We start from the raw sequence: 15,200 nt of genomic DNA, 5'->3' as shown, positions 1-15,200 counted from the left end.
TGATGAGATTGTGTTCCTTCAACTTGATATAAGAGGCCCAGCGTCTGTGTGTGTATGCATGTTTGTGTGTATGCATATTTGTGCGCATGCATGTGTGTATGCATGTGTGTGCATGTTTGTGTATGCATGTGTGTATGCGTGTTTGCATGTGTGCATGTTTGTTGGTGTGTATGCACGTGTGTGTATGCGTGTTTGTGTGTGTGCGTGTGTATGCACGTGTGTGTATGCATGTTTGTGTGTGTTTGTGTGTATGCATGTTTGTGTGTGCATACATGCGTGTATGCATGTTTGTGTGTATGCACGTGTGTGCGTGCATGTTTGTGTGTATGTGTGTTTGTGCGTATGCATGTTTTTGTGTGTATGCATGTGTGTGCACATGCATATGCGCATGCATGTTTGTGTGTATGCGTGTGTGTATGTTTGTATGTGTATGCATGTTTGTGTGTATGCATGTGTGTGCGCATGCATGTGTGTATGCGTGTTTGTGTGTATGCGTGTTTGTGTGTGTGTGTCGCTACTTAGTGATTATGGTGATTGCCTGGCTTCTGTTGGGGCTCAAGAACAAATGAAAAAATTGCCAAAGATTTTGTTTCATAATCTGGAGAGTTTCTAAGTTTTAGAGAGCATTTGGTTTCTTGGATCTAAAAAAAAACAAAAAAAATGAATATAGAAGAAAACTAATGTGGGAAATGGACTAGTGACACAAAAAAATGAGATTTGATTTATTCTTTTCTTTATTTTAAAACAGAAAAGCTGTAAAAAGATGAGAGTTGAGCATTCCCTGTAAGAACACATCAAATAAATCAACAGAGGAAACAACTTAAGTCTTCTATTTACTGCCATGGGCAGTTGTATAAATCTGGTTCTAGGATAACCTTTGCTACATTTTGCAAGAGGCATTCTGTAATAACCATCAATAAAACCAGGACTGAATATTTGTATCTAATGTTTTTACATAGAGACTATAGCTATTTAGTATTTCTTCTAACATTTTTATGGTTATTTTAAATTTTGATATGATTTCAACTAGTTAAAGATTTTTAAATGGGCTAATATGTATATAATTAATTTTAAATCATAAATCCCTGGCAGCTGTAATAACAATTAACAAAAGACAATACCTAAATTCTAAAATTCTTACTTAATATATTAAAAAATACTTTGTGAGTAGTAAGATATCTATTATTAATTGAAAGAGGCTTCCTATCCTTGACATATATAATAAGATTATGATAGATGATCTTAAAGTTACCATTCAAATCTGAAATTCTGAAATGAATCATTTAAAGTAAACTTTTAAATTAAAATATTTCTCTCTTCAGTCTTCTCTGTGTTAGATACACATGTGTCTATTTGAGTAAATATATATATATATACACACACACATATATGACAAACTGTTGATTTAAGTAGATTTAGAATGTGTATTATTATTATTTCCCAAGATTTCTACTAATCTGTCATTCATCTACTTGGTTTTTAATACATAACAAGTTATTTTCTCATTTTGGATTTATTAAAATTGTAATGACTATATTAATTTCTTAGGGCTACCATAACAAGTACCACAAACTTGATGACTTATACAACAGAAATTTATTTCTTACAGTTCCTGAGGCTAGAAAATCAGATCCATGCTCTGAAGGCTCTAGGGAAGAACACTTTTCTGAAGTGTTTCAGAACACTTCTTTCAAAGTCTGGTGACTCCAGGCATCCCTTGATGTAGAGCAGTATAAGTCCAATCTCTACCTTTGCCTTCACAAAGCTATATCTTCTCCCATGTCTGTCTTCAAATTTCCCTCTTCTTTTAAGGACACTAGTGTTTGGATTAGGGCCCACTCTAATGCTGTATGAATTCATATTAGCTTGATTAAATTTGCAAAGACCCTATTTCCAAACAAGGACACAGTCTGAGGTTCTGGGAAGACACAACTCAACCCAGTACCCAAACATACAACAATACTTGCAATAACCTATATTGTCATAATGATTTGAATTCCTCCTGAAAGCAAGGAAGTCTGCAGGTGGTAGATATGTGGGATGGTAAACAGAGCTGATCAACAAATATTTCCAGCTTCTTCTGATCCATGAAGAGGGAGTGGGGTGGATGTGGTATTTTGCTTTGGCAACTAGATATAAGTAATAGGGTAATTTGTTCTCAGCCAAGGAATTTAACAGCCATATTCTGCCTTTCCATTTGTCCAGAAAGTGAGTGCTCCGGCAACCTAGATCCTAGAATGAGGATGATGGAGAGCAAAGTCTCCATTAGACTCATAATACATCAGGAAATAACACTTGTTGCTTAAGACTTGGAAATTGTTTGTATTTGTAGAATATGCATCCTCAGTGGCAGTGAGTGAAACTGGTTTTGGTTGGGGGGGTGCAAACAAAACCTTATTCTTTTAATGCATAAAGTACATACATACATAGAACTTCCCTGCAGGCTCAGAAGGTGAAGAATATGCCTGCAATGCAGGAGACTTGGGTTTGATCCCTGGGTCAGGAAGATCCCCTGGAGAAGGGAATGACTACCCACACCAGTATTCTTGCCTGAAGAATCCCATGGACAGAGGAGCTTGCTGGGCTACAGTCCATGGGGTCACAAAGAGTTGGGCATGACTGAGCGATTAATGGAGAAGGCAATGGCACTTCACTCCAGTGTTCTTGCCCGGAGAATCCCAGGGATGGGGGAGCTTGGTGGGCTGCCGTCTATGGGGTCGCACAGAGTTGGACACGACGGAAGCAACTTAGCGGCAGCAGCAGAGCGATTAATACTTCCACTTTCACATACATACACAGGCATATAGTGCATAAACATAAGCATGGTATCTTTTATTAAATTCCATGGGGAGCTGATTAGGACAAAAAAAAATACCTGAAAATGCATCTTAGGAAGTTAACAGCAAAAAAAGATTGAGAAACTCTACCATAGGGAAACCTAGTCTATCTTGGGTGATACCACAGGCTTTCTTAAACTGGAATATGAGTCTCAGTTTCAAAGAACGATGTTTTCATACTTTTCATCAATTTGAGTTTTCATTAATCTGAACTGAGGAGCTAAAAATATCACCCTTATACTCTTTGTGATAATTAAATGGAAGTCAATATAAAAGACTTCTTGCAGTGCTTGCCAGTTTCTAAAAGTTAGAAAATATACCACATTTCCATTTAATCTTTAGGCGATATTCAAAGTAGCTGGTTTTATTTTTCAGAATAGTTTTAGCTAAAACAAAGAATATAAATACTTCAATACTTTAGTAACTTTAATAATAATTATAAGTTATTTATTGTTCAACTCAGTGTGCAAAGCATTTTGAGGAGAGTATGATCATTCATTCTACATACATATTCTGGGATCCATTTATCCCAACAGGTGGGTTGGTGTTTTTCACAGGGTTTGGCCATCCAATGAATGACTGAAGAAAGAGTCTGGGGTGGTACAGAGGTACATTGGAGGCCAGTCCCCGATATGCTTGCATTTCATTGGCTACATCTCACTTACATGATATCTACTTACAAGAGAGCTAGAAAGTTTAACCAAACTCCTTGTGGAAGAAGAAAAGAAGATGATTCTAGGCTAACATACAGCATCCTCTCTGCCACCATGATGGACATTTAATAGTACATTCCAGCACCATAAGTGTTGGAAACCAGTTAAGATGTACAGTGTACCAAGTTCTTTAAAACCATCACTCATATACCCTTCCAAGTAGGCACTATTTTAATCTCTGTTTTAGGGCTGAGATGATTGTTAAGATCACACTGTAAGTTGGGTAACCAAGATCAGAATCTAGATCTACTTGTTGCAGAGCTCTAACTCTAAGCCAGCATGCTCTAAAATTTCCCCAATCAGGTGCTCATTCACCATTCCTTCTTCCAGGGATAATGGAATAGAAATGCTACTCCACAGTCAGATTGGAGACCAAAATTTCCCCAATGATGAGTGAAAGGTTTACTTAAAAACATTGTAAAAATCTCTGGAAATATTAAAATAAAATATTTTTGTATCTTTTTTGATAATTAAACATGATTCAGAACCAAAGCTGGAAGACAGACTACCAATATCCCTATAAATGTTGTTCCAGCTTTGCGACAGAATGTATTTTTAATGTGCGTTTTTGGTGGGAAGTAGAGAAGTGAGGAACAAACTAATATCTAAGTAATAACTTGAAGGTAAGGCTGATGTAGAGACAAGCTAAAAAGTAACCCTCGGTGCTCATCATACTATATAATTTTCATTGACCCCACCTATACCCATCAGTGCCTCAAACTGTCAGGTTTGCCAGATTGCTGAAGGGAAGGATTGTAGATAAGTGGTCTTTGAAAGATGAAAAATTAAAGAATAGCAATTTGGTGTAACATTTCTCTTATTGCTAAAAATTATTTTCAGTTAATTTTTAGTTACTCAATATATCTTAGATACAAAGTAAACTTATTAAAATTGTATATTCCTACTAAGTATAAAGAACTAGTCATTGAAAATAAGATATAATAAAATACAATAAAAATTGAAACAAGCCAATGTGATATGAGGACCATACCATTTGTATGAAATTATCAAAAACAACATTTTTCAATCTTAATGATCTGATTTTTGGATCCCTTTACATTAGTATTAGTATATAACAGAAAAGCCAAAATTACTCAGAAAACAAAAATCACTTACATCTCTATTGCTTTTTAGTAAATGAGTAATCAGTAGAAACTGCTTTAGAGAATTTTCATCTAAATTGAAATATTTTGATATGAAGTACTTTATATGTCATATTATTCCTTCATTTGTAGGTTTGTTTCTAAATTTGGACCATGATGATTTTTTCAGATATTTCACTTTAGTAAAACAATGTGTCCTACATCTCTCATTTTTTTTAAGTAAAATTATATTACCTACACTCCCTGATGGTATTCAATAACTAAAAACACAGTGTTTGTTGTAAAAGGACTTCAAGAACTCTATAGGTGGTCAGAAGTTATTTTATCAGGCAGAAATAAGATAATTTGGATATTGGAAGAAAATCAGAATCTGCTCTCAAACAGATTAGTTCTTCTGTATGACAGAACCTTAGGCAGTTCAATTGGATTACATGTGCCCTTGGATTAATTCCATGATATTATTGTAAGAGACAATAAGCAATTTCTTTTGAATTTGAACAATTCATTAGTAAATAGTCTAAAAGACAACTCAGTGAGCCAATATAACTAAAAATTCGGGAACTGTAGGTATGATGAATCTTTTCCTAAATCTTTGACAATTCTTTATTCTTAAGAACAACAAAAATACTGTTTTGGATTAAAAAAAAAAAAACCCTTATTAGGATTACAGTTATGTGATGCTAAAATTCAATTATACAAAAAGCCCAGATTGGAGCAGATGGACTTGCAATAGTTTGGCAAAAAATCAAAGGGATTTTCTTGGGTTCATGATGTTGTGGTGCAAAAATAGCAAAAAGTGTATTATTTAACATCACTGAAATTAGACTGTATACTAAAATTAGCACTTGAGAGCTTTAAATAGAGATGATAAAATAAGGAGCAGAAAAAGACTATGTAGGGATAATAAGCCTAGCCTGTCACAGTCAGAGGTCACCTGTAAATAATTTACAACTTTGTGAGATTGACAATTTTGCTTATTTTAAAAACACTTTCCTAATCTAGATGAGAGGTTATCTTCCCCACCAGAGAGCTACTTTAAAATGTATGGCCAAGGTTGTGATTTCATAGATTACTTATATAGAGGGAGGGGGAAATGAACAACCTCAGAATGAGGTCTACTGACACTAAGGAGATAAAACTTGATCAGGGGACCCTGAGATAACTTTGTGATCAGGTGCTCAGTTGTGTCCAACTCTTTGCAACCCCATGCAGTGTAGCGCACCAGGCTACTCTGTCCATGGGATTCTCCAGGCAAGAATATTGGAGTGAGTTGCCATTTTCTCCTCCAGGGGATCTTCCTGACCCAGGGACTGAACCTGTGTCTACTGCGTCCCACCCATGGCCAGGTGGATTCTTTACCAATGTGCCATTGTGTGTTTTCAAAATTCTAAATTTGAAGGTATAGATACTTAGAGAAATTATGCTTTGATATTATTTATTACTTTCTATAGTATTTTATTTAATCAAGAGCTAGGTAGTGTTTGAAAGCATCACTAAAGTTTTCAATCAAGATAGAAAATGATTTTCCAAATTGATTTTAATTCTAAAACAAGATAAATTCTTCCTGATGACAAATGATGGTATTTGGTAGAAAATACTTAGCTTTTGTGAAATATTGCTACATTTCAGTCATTTAAATCTCATAGCTCTAAAAATGGAATATTTTTAAAAACTCCATGTCATGTAGTAAAAGTACTAATCATGGATAGATACACAGAGAGGCAGACTGATTACATACAGTGAAGTATGAGTGAATATTGAAAATGAATTGATTGAAACAGGATACTTAGAACATATTTCAGAAGAACAATATGCAATTTATCTTGGCTCCTTCAAATCATTTTGAAACGAGTTGGAGTGTAATAAAAAAAATAAAAAACATAAGAGCAAATGAATCATTCTTCCCTGATCTGGATTTTTAATGCTTCACTTATTTTAATTGTCCTATGTCCTTTTGTAGATAGTAACCCATACATTTCATGTAAATGTGGTGTTTCTGCAGAGTATGCTAAGACAATCTTATCTTACAAAGAAAAATTTCAAACTGAACTGGTAAGAAATGGTTTTTTGGCTGTAAAAGGATTCTTCAATTTTGGAAAAAAATATCGATTATGCATTTCTGTTTGTTTAGTGTACCCAATCTTAAATTAATCAATCAAAGCAATTTTTTAAAGTGTTACAATGTTTTTGCAATGTGGAAGATGTTTTAAAAATACTTAGGAGCATAGGTTTTATAGAGATCAGGATTCAAAGGAAGATTGCCCTTTTTATTAATTCTGGTTAGATATCTAAATTTCAATGTATAGTTTGCTCATCTGTATAATGGGAGTAATGACCACATAAGGTTCTCATAGGCCTTAAATGATTTAATGAATGTTTAAAAACTAGAACAATTCCTGGCAAGTTATAGCAAGTGCTTACCACATTGTAGTAGATATTAAAATTATTAGCATGGATCAATTTGCCTATGTATACAAACTTTCAACTATAATGAGGTCATGCTGGAAAGAGTAAAAAAAATTAGTTTGGGGTTTTTCAAATTATGCCACATCCTTTGGGACTCTGATATGGAAAACAAATATTTAATATTTTATATCTTATACTGTGCAGATTTCCTTCAGATGAGTATAGTATAGTTCTCCAGGAATGCCAACTCAAAAATGCAATCACAAAGAAGTCCATTTGATCACTTTACTCCAATTAGGGTTAATTGCAGCCTCTTACACATAGATTTCTTTAGATATATTAAAATATATCTTTATCTGGCAGGCACATTTTGAGCACCTAATAACATGATTCCAAGTTTTACATAAAAGGAGCCTAGATTTCCACATACATTTCTCTATTCAGCTGCTTGTTTAGAGAATAAAAAACAGAAAAAAAAACAATTGATATTTGGAAATATATTGAAGCCAAGTACCCGTTTAAAATTCTGTAAACCTTCCAATTTGGTGGTGGGGTGCTTCACTGTTCTAAGCTATTTCTAAGGCTTTGTCTTAATGAAAGCCTTTTTTTTCCTTTAAATCTAAAACACTGCTAACATTGAATTTCCAACATCTACTATAAAGATTAGGTTTTAAAAATTTTCCTTTCAGAAAAACAGTGAGAAACCCATTTCTTCCATAGAGAATGCTCACTAAAAATGTGTTAAATTTAATAGAAATGTAAAAGTGAAAGTTGCTCAGTCATGTCTGACTCTTTGTGACCCCATGGACTATATAGTCCATGGAATTCTCCAGGCCAGAATACTGGAGTGAGTAGCCTTTCCCTTCTCCAGGGGATCTTCCCAACCCAGGGACTGAACCCAGGTCTCCCACATGGCAGGCAGATTCTTTACCAATTGAGTCACAAGGGAAGCCCAAGAAAACTGGAGTGGGTAGCCTATCCCTTCTCCAGGTGGATTCTTTACCAAATGAGCTATCAGGGAAGCCCTAAAAGGAATGTCAACTTTGTCTAATACAGATCTTATCAAACTTTCCAGAAGGTGATGACTCTGCTCCTTTTGGACTTATTTTTGTCCATATGACATTTTTATCTGTAGAGTGTGCGAGCTTTGGTCATAATCTTGAGCCATCACTTGGTATGAGATTTTTGTATCTTATATAAAAGCAACCAATTCATCAGTTTTCCTTGGTCACATTTTCTATCAAATGAGATACTGACAAAGTATTCTTTTAAGCATCATTTATGAACTTACCTTCAAGAAAAAATCACAATACATAGACTCCTTTCCCCCAAACTCCTTTGCTACAGATATTATAAGATTTAGGACAAGAGTAGAAGGGGCAATAGAGGACGAGATGGTTGGATGGCATCACTGACTCAGTGGACATGAGTTTGAGCAAGCTCCGGGAGATGCTGAAGGACAGGGAAGCCTGGCCTGCTGCAGTCCATGGGGTCGCAAAGAGCTGGACATGACTTAGCAGCTGAACAACAGATATTATTATGTAATGAAGGTAGTGTATTGCAAAAAGACAAAAAGATGCCACTGGATTGAAATCGGTGTTGTGCCTTGTCACTTTATTAGGAAAAGTATGAATGCAAAATGATGATACTTGGTGAACTCCCCTGGCAGTTCAGTGGTTAAGACCTGAACTTCTTCTTAGAGAGCTGGGGTTCCATTTCTGGTCAGTGAACCAAGATCCTGCATGCCATAAGGCACAACCCCTCTCCAAATCATTAAATTACTTTAAAAATGATGATGCTTAGTCCAGAATACCAAATAAATATAACCAAAGGAACATCTCTTAAATAAACCTTTTCTTTGTATGAGGTCATTTGTCATACTCTACACAAGGACAGCTTTCTGTGAGATATGAGGTTAACACTTCTCTGTCCCAGAGAACATTCTCTTTCAACCTACTCTCCTGCAGTTTCCCCCACACACCTTTCTGCCTCAGAATGATTTTATAGATCACTTAAGGAAAGGCATTTGCAGATGACGAGTCTAACCAATATGAAGTTAAATCTATTTTGGCCCTCCAAATGAATAGCCAGGAGAAAACTGTTTCAGAGGAAATGCCCAATATCTTCCTTTCTGAGATCTATGTTAAAATTAAAGAGCTTTAAAGTCTATATGATTTGTTAATTTCTGCCTTATTATTAAGGAGACTTTACTTTCAGAATATTTTTTTATTGGGTCCATGTAAGAAAATTTGACTTGGGCTTCCTTGGTGACTCAGTGGTAATACATGCAATGCAGGAGAGGTGTGCAGGAGGCAAGGATTTGATCCCTAGGTTGGGAAGATCCCCTGGAGAAGGAAATGGCAGTTCACTCCAGTATTCTTGCCTGGAGAATCCCATGGACAGAGGAGCCTAGCATGAGTCACATGGAGTCGCAAGAGTTGGACGTAGCAACTGAACAAAAACAGAAAGGAAATCTGACTCCTTTCTGATAGAGGTTGGGGATAGGTGGTGGTCATGGTGGTAGTACATTATATGGAGGAATGAAATAGACTTTTTAATTCCTGACTTTAAATCTACTCAGAATGTTTAAAATGAAAAATTTAAAGTTATCAATTATTTGCAAATATTAACGATAGATAAGAGAAATATTAATCCAATGAATTTTGAGGATTCCCATGACCATATCATTTAAGTTAGATTTGGCCCTTTGGGGAAAAATAAAGCATGCTAACTTGTCTAGGTTTCCTCTCCCATTCCCCCCCCCCCCCCCCCTTTTTTTATAGGGAGGTGAAAGAATAATACATTCAGAATCATTACTGTGAGAATTCAAGTGATTTAACTTCAGCACACTAATGCACTTAAAAAAAAAAGCAACTAAATAATGTATATCAAAAGTGTGCTGAAATTACTCTTAAGAGCTTCACAAGAAAAGTGGCTTGTTTTATTCTTTTGCTAGACTATTTCATTACCATAATTTTCAAGCATGCAGAGATGCCATAAAAACTCTCCAAATTACTTGAGTATCACTGGTCATTTTTTTTTTTTTTTTTTTTGGAAACACATACTTTCACATCCATAATAGCCAAGAAAGAGCTAAACTGAGTGTCAAAACCAAAATGTACCCCCAAACAAAGGCTCTTCTTCAAACTGCTTCACAAGGCCACAGACAGAAACAATCTTTGCTAACGTTTTCCAGTAGAGGGAACTAAAGATTCACCATCCAGCTTTTAACTGGACTCGGGAACCTGCGTGAGTTCGTATAGCCCGCCTTGTAATCATCTGAACAAGCATCAAACAGCTTACCAGCGAGCCTCTGATCACACGTGGGCCGGCCCACTCGGCCACACCGGCGGCTCCGCAGATACTAGGGCCTCTTTGATCTAACGTGGCCTGCCTTAATCATTCCGGTCCTGAATGGCACTCGCTTGGTGGGTTCTACCTTAATTTTCAGGATTTTCTCATCTCTGAGCTGGAATTCGGCTGTTTTTGAGCTTCGTTAGCTCGGTTGGGTTTACAGCTTTCCCTGATACTGAATTTTCCGAATTTCCTTTCAGAGGTTCTAGTCTCTGGAGGGTGAGGACTTCGAGTACCGCCCACCGTCCCCCTAATCCCCTCTCTTCTCTCCATCCCAGGCGTTTTCTGCTGAACCCCCTAGCATCCCACCATCCCACGTCAAACTCATCTTTGAGGGTCATAAAGCAACTGAGCAACATGCAGAAGAGGGGATATCAGCCTTCCCCTCCCCCGGGGATTCCTCAGGGGGTCGTAGATCTTGGGTAGAACAGGTCAGGAGAGGCTAGAGATCTCTGTACGACCCCCACCCGCCCCACACCCGGTTTCTTTCTTGCGCCTTTTTAACGACGGAGAGAGCACCCCCACACAACCTTTCCGCTCCAAAAGGTGGTTATATTGTTACCTTTCCTTTCCTCCCTCCCGCTCAGCTTCTCATTCTGCTAAAAGGTGAACAGTGAATGTTTGTGTGATTTTAACGGGTAATGAGGCTGCGCCCTAGGTCCGGGAGGATGATCTTTTTCCAGAAAGCGCGTGCATCTCCGGCAGACTGGAGGGATGAATAATTAGGAAGCGCTTCCATGAAATCACTCACCGAGAAAATTACCTGCCCATTAAACCGGACGCGGCGAGGAGCGGGAGGCTAGAGCCCACCTATCCCCTCCCGAGGCGGGAAGGAGGGGAGGGGGGGGACGGGGCGGCGCAGGGAAGGGGAAGGAGTGGACCGGTGGCCTGGGCTCCGAATTTGTTAATTTCCGTCCCGCTAGGACTCTGGGCTTTCCAGCTCCCCCTGGCCCCTTTGCCCAGCGGGCGGCCGTCCCCTGTGCGGGCGGGTGGCGGAGTGTGGAGGTGCAGGCTCGGAGCACCCCCTCATCACCCGCGCCCCATCCCCTCCCCCGGGCAGACTCCAGGCAGCTTTCATTCCTCCCCTCCCCTCCCGCCTCCTCGCCTTCCCTCCTCTAAGTCCTTCCACCCGCGGCAGCTGCTGGAGGAGGCGGACGCTCTGCTGCGGGGCTGGGGGCGCAGCGGAGGCCGGACCAGGGGGACTGGCGGCTGGACCCCGGCGGGCGGCTGGACCGCGCGCACGCTCCCTCGCTCTCCCGCGCCGGGGCTCCCGGGCTCACCCGCCCCGCTCTGCTCCAGCCCGCCGCCGCCGCCCCGGCTCGCGGGCGCTCGGAGGCGGCACCGCGGGGGGTGGCCGCAGCCCCAGCCCTGCCCCTCCCCTCCCTCCCCGCCGCCCCACCACGTAGGAGTTCGGATTCTCCACCCGCCTGGTCCCGATTTCCCTTTGCCTCTCTTTTGGAAACGCGAGAGGTGGAGGGAGGCAACGAGGTTGCGGACGAGAGGCTGGCCAAGTCGGCCCGCCTGCAAAGTGGTGCTCTGACACATCCTTATTATGGAAGTTAAGTGAAAAAACTCGGGACGTGGAGCGGCTACCGAGACGGACGCCGGGGGAAAGGAAACCAGTGGGCAGGCCAATGGTTTTTTCCGGCAGCGCGCTGGCAAGTTTGTGGAACACTTTCTAGGAATTAGGTCTTTTTCCTCCCCCCGACCTCCCTTCATCTTCTTGACTTCTGAAGAAAGAACTTGGCTTTGGATTGCTATGGAGCCTGAGGAGAGAGGGTTAGACACACTTGAGTAACCCCTCCGGCTGGGCTGAATTCGTGGGAATTTAGGAAGCCAGAGTGTGGAAATACAGCAGCCTTTGGCGCGCCCTCGGTTAATTTGGATGGATCCAAATGTGCGCCCTTCAACATCTCGCCACTCTCCCCTTCTGATCTTGCCATTTGCTCTTCTCGACTTTAATTAGCAGCTAGGAAGAGTCTAAACTTTGGACCTACCTCTTTTTTTGATACTTATTTTTGTACTTTTTGCTCTCTGGGATTGGTTTCTTAAGCAATCTGGATCCTTTTTAATATGTCAAAATGAGTCGGCTGATGTTTACACAAATACTGCTCTGTGGATTTTTATACGTTCGGGTTGATGGTAAGTTAAAATGCTTTTATCTTGTTCCTCATCCCCCAGAAACATTTCTCTCTGAGTCGGATGTGGGCTGTAAATAAAAATGACATTATATCTGTCGGTCCCTTTTGGCCAGGCATGGGAGCTTTGGGGGAGCAGAGGTTTTAAGTCTTTTGTTTCTAAACTGCTGCAAGTGGAACGTGTTAGGACTCACCTATTGTTGCAATTAATTAATTAAGGAGTTGGGTAATAAATGATGGGCTCTCAGTTTTGTTAGAAAAAAGAAATATGAAAGTAAATCTCTTTAACCAGTCTAATAGTCTTGGGCTTGCTCTCCCTTTGGGGTTGGTTGGTTCTTCTATCTGAACTTTGGCTTAGAGATTCTTAGTAAGTCATGGACACCCCATGAAGGTTTAGTGGGTTAGGAATTTGAGACACAGTTACCTCGAATCAATGTGTATCACCTGTGTGTTGATGAGTATTCTCCTAGGGGGATAGCAGAATGAAGATTTAGATCATAGGGAGAAAACTGTCAAAAGTAAGACTGGGCGAGGCTCCAGGAAGGGGGAATTAGAAGCTGTGGGCTGGCCCTAGGGCTCAGAACACTCAAATCTGTCCCCGGTGGCAAACACAATGGGGATCTGAAACAGGTGCTCTAGGTGTCTGCCTCTAGGTTGAGTCAGTCTGTCAAGCAGACAGCATTCTCTCTCTGCTTCTCCTGTCTTTTGTTCGGATTTGGTTTCCTGGGATAGTTTCACAGGATGTCAGTTTCCTGTGGGAGGATCGCAAAATCCTTTTTTGTAGCTCTTTTGAATGACTAGTGGAAGTAATCATTAAAGCGCTTTTTCTGTTTGTTCCAAAGAAGAATGTCAAAAGAACATTTGGTATTCACCTTCCAGTGACTTTAATTTTCACATTGCTGGGCAGGATTGGTCTAAAAGGGATTAGAGCATGATATCTTTTGCCTGCCTGTGTGGATTGTCATACTTTAGATTTTAGTGACTGTACGTATAAAGAATCTGAGGTGTATTGGCCCAGATACTTGAGCCATCTCAGTAGCTTGTTGCTACATCAACTTTCTTCCAGAATTTGCATGGTGGGCGAAGTCATTATTTGGGACACTGCCTATTTTTGCTTGCCTGTAGAAGCTAACTTTGTTCCTGGCAGCTGCTGCTGCTGTCCAGAGCGCGATGTAGCAGACTCAAAAAGGAAGCCTTTCTGTAAACATGAGGCGATACAGATGAGTTTGCCTCCTGTCAAGTGGCTGTTTTCAATCCTGGACTATAGGAGTACCTATGCCCCCCAGCGATAGCAGGCAAGGCATTCAAGTGGACACACTGCTTTTTTTCCCTTTTCTTTTTTCCCTTCTAACTTGTAGATGCATAGGAATGAATCACTTTGGATTATACCATGATAATATCTATAATCATATCTACTCATTCACCAGACATTTTCTTCAATACATTTACCTCTGTAGTACATTTACATGACCAGAACAAAAAGGTTTACAGATTTGTCCCGGGTGTCTTGATTATCATCATAAGAAGACTTTGATATAACTTTTTGGATAATATATCCTCAAAAGCCTGAATTTGTATATTTCAATACCAGAAATACATGTATAAACTATATATTAGACTACAGAATGATTACCAAGTTTTTTTTTTTTTTTTTGGAGTCATTGTGTAGCTAGGAGGAATACAATTAAATTGCTCAGTGGAAGTGACAGAGGGAATCAGAAGAGCTTGGTGTTACAGAATGTAATTAATGTACCGGGGTGTTTGGAGATATATGAAACAAATGCAATTAACCAGTTTGCTGGAACAGCAGTAGCAAGACATCATTTTTCCCCTCCCCACCCTCCCTCCTGTCCTAGCCCCCACCCTATTCCTCTCTCCCTTATTTCCTTCCTCTTCCCCCACCTTGTCCCTCCAGCCCCATACATACACCTAGGACCTTTGTTCTGATTTAATAATATAGATTACAGGGGGTAGTTTGTGTTTGGGACAAAATTGTGCAGCAAAATTCATGGTAATGTAGTGAAAAATGCCCAGGGTGGCGGAGTTGAAAAGGTCATAGTAAATTGTTGTGTGTGTGAAACTAGTTTTTCTATTTAGCATCTACTATGTCCAAAGCAGTGGAAACTGTGGACACTTATTGAGTTAGTACGTAAGTCATACATTTGACATTGGATTGCCTTTGATTTACTCTCGAATGATGACAGCCCCCTCCATAGGGATTGTTGAAAATTTGGGATGTAGACAACACTGCCCTCTAGGCTGTTTCAGCACACTGGGACTGCATGTTCACATGTATAATGAGGGGGTTGGTTTGTAGGATCTCTAAGCTTTCTGACTTTTCCAGGGCTCTATGATTTCTGTTTACTTATTATCCTTCTTAGAAGCATGAGCTTATTCTCCCCATGAATTTCAAATTTAGAGAAGCTTGTACCATTTCAAAGATATACTGACTTTCCTTGTGGTAGACACAGAAATTAATTTTATTCAGTGACAAATGATACATAGATTTGCATTGAAATTTGCTTGGTGGGTTATTTATATGTGCATTTTTATGGTATATGAAAAATGTTAGACTTTTGCATCCTCATGGAAGTTATGTGCAAATATTATGATTTTTCTGTATCTTATGTCCTTAGGAACCCACAGAGA

At 39.5% G+C, this 15,200-nt stretch overlaps 1 protein-coding gene across 16 annotated transcripts in view; it reads left to right on the top strand.

The window, feature by feature from the left end:
* Positions 1–15,200, top strand: part of ROBO2 (roundabout guidance receptor 2) — a 1,429,762-nt gene that overhangs the window by 772,092 nt on the left and 642,470 nt on the right. The window contains exon 1 of one of the 16 annotated variants that reach the window (XM_070455069.1): positions 11,900–12,555. The exons of the other annotated variants lie outside the window; for them this stretch is intronic. Coding sequence (XP_070311170.1) covers positions 12,495–12,555 — 61 coding nt within the window. The 5' untranslated portion in view covers positions 11,900–12,494. Of the gene's footprint in view, positions 1–11,899; positions 12,556–15,200 lie in introns of those variants that run through there. 16 annotated transcript variants of the gene reach the window in all.

The sequence above is a fragment of the Odocoileus virginianus genome, chromosome 25, assembly GCF_023699985.2.
Source record: "Odocoileus virginianus isolate 20LAN1187 ecotype Illinois chromosome 25, Ovbor_1.2, whole genome shotgun sequence".
Lineage (NCBI taxonomy): Eukaryota > Metazoa > Chordata > Mammalia > Artiodactyla > Cervidae > Odocoileus > Odocoileus virginianus.
Note: the sequence above shows the minus strand (reverse complement) of the source record. Positions and strands in the feature narration are given on the sequence as shown.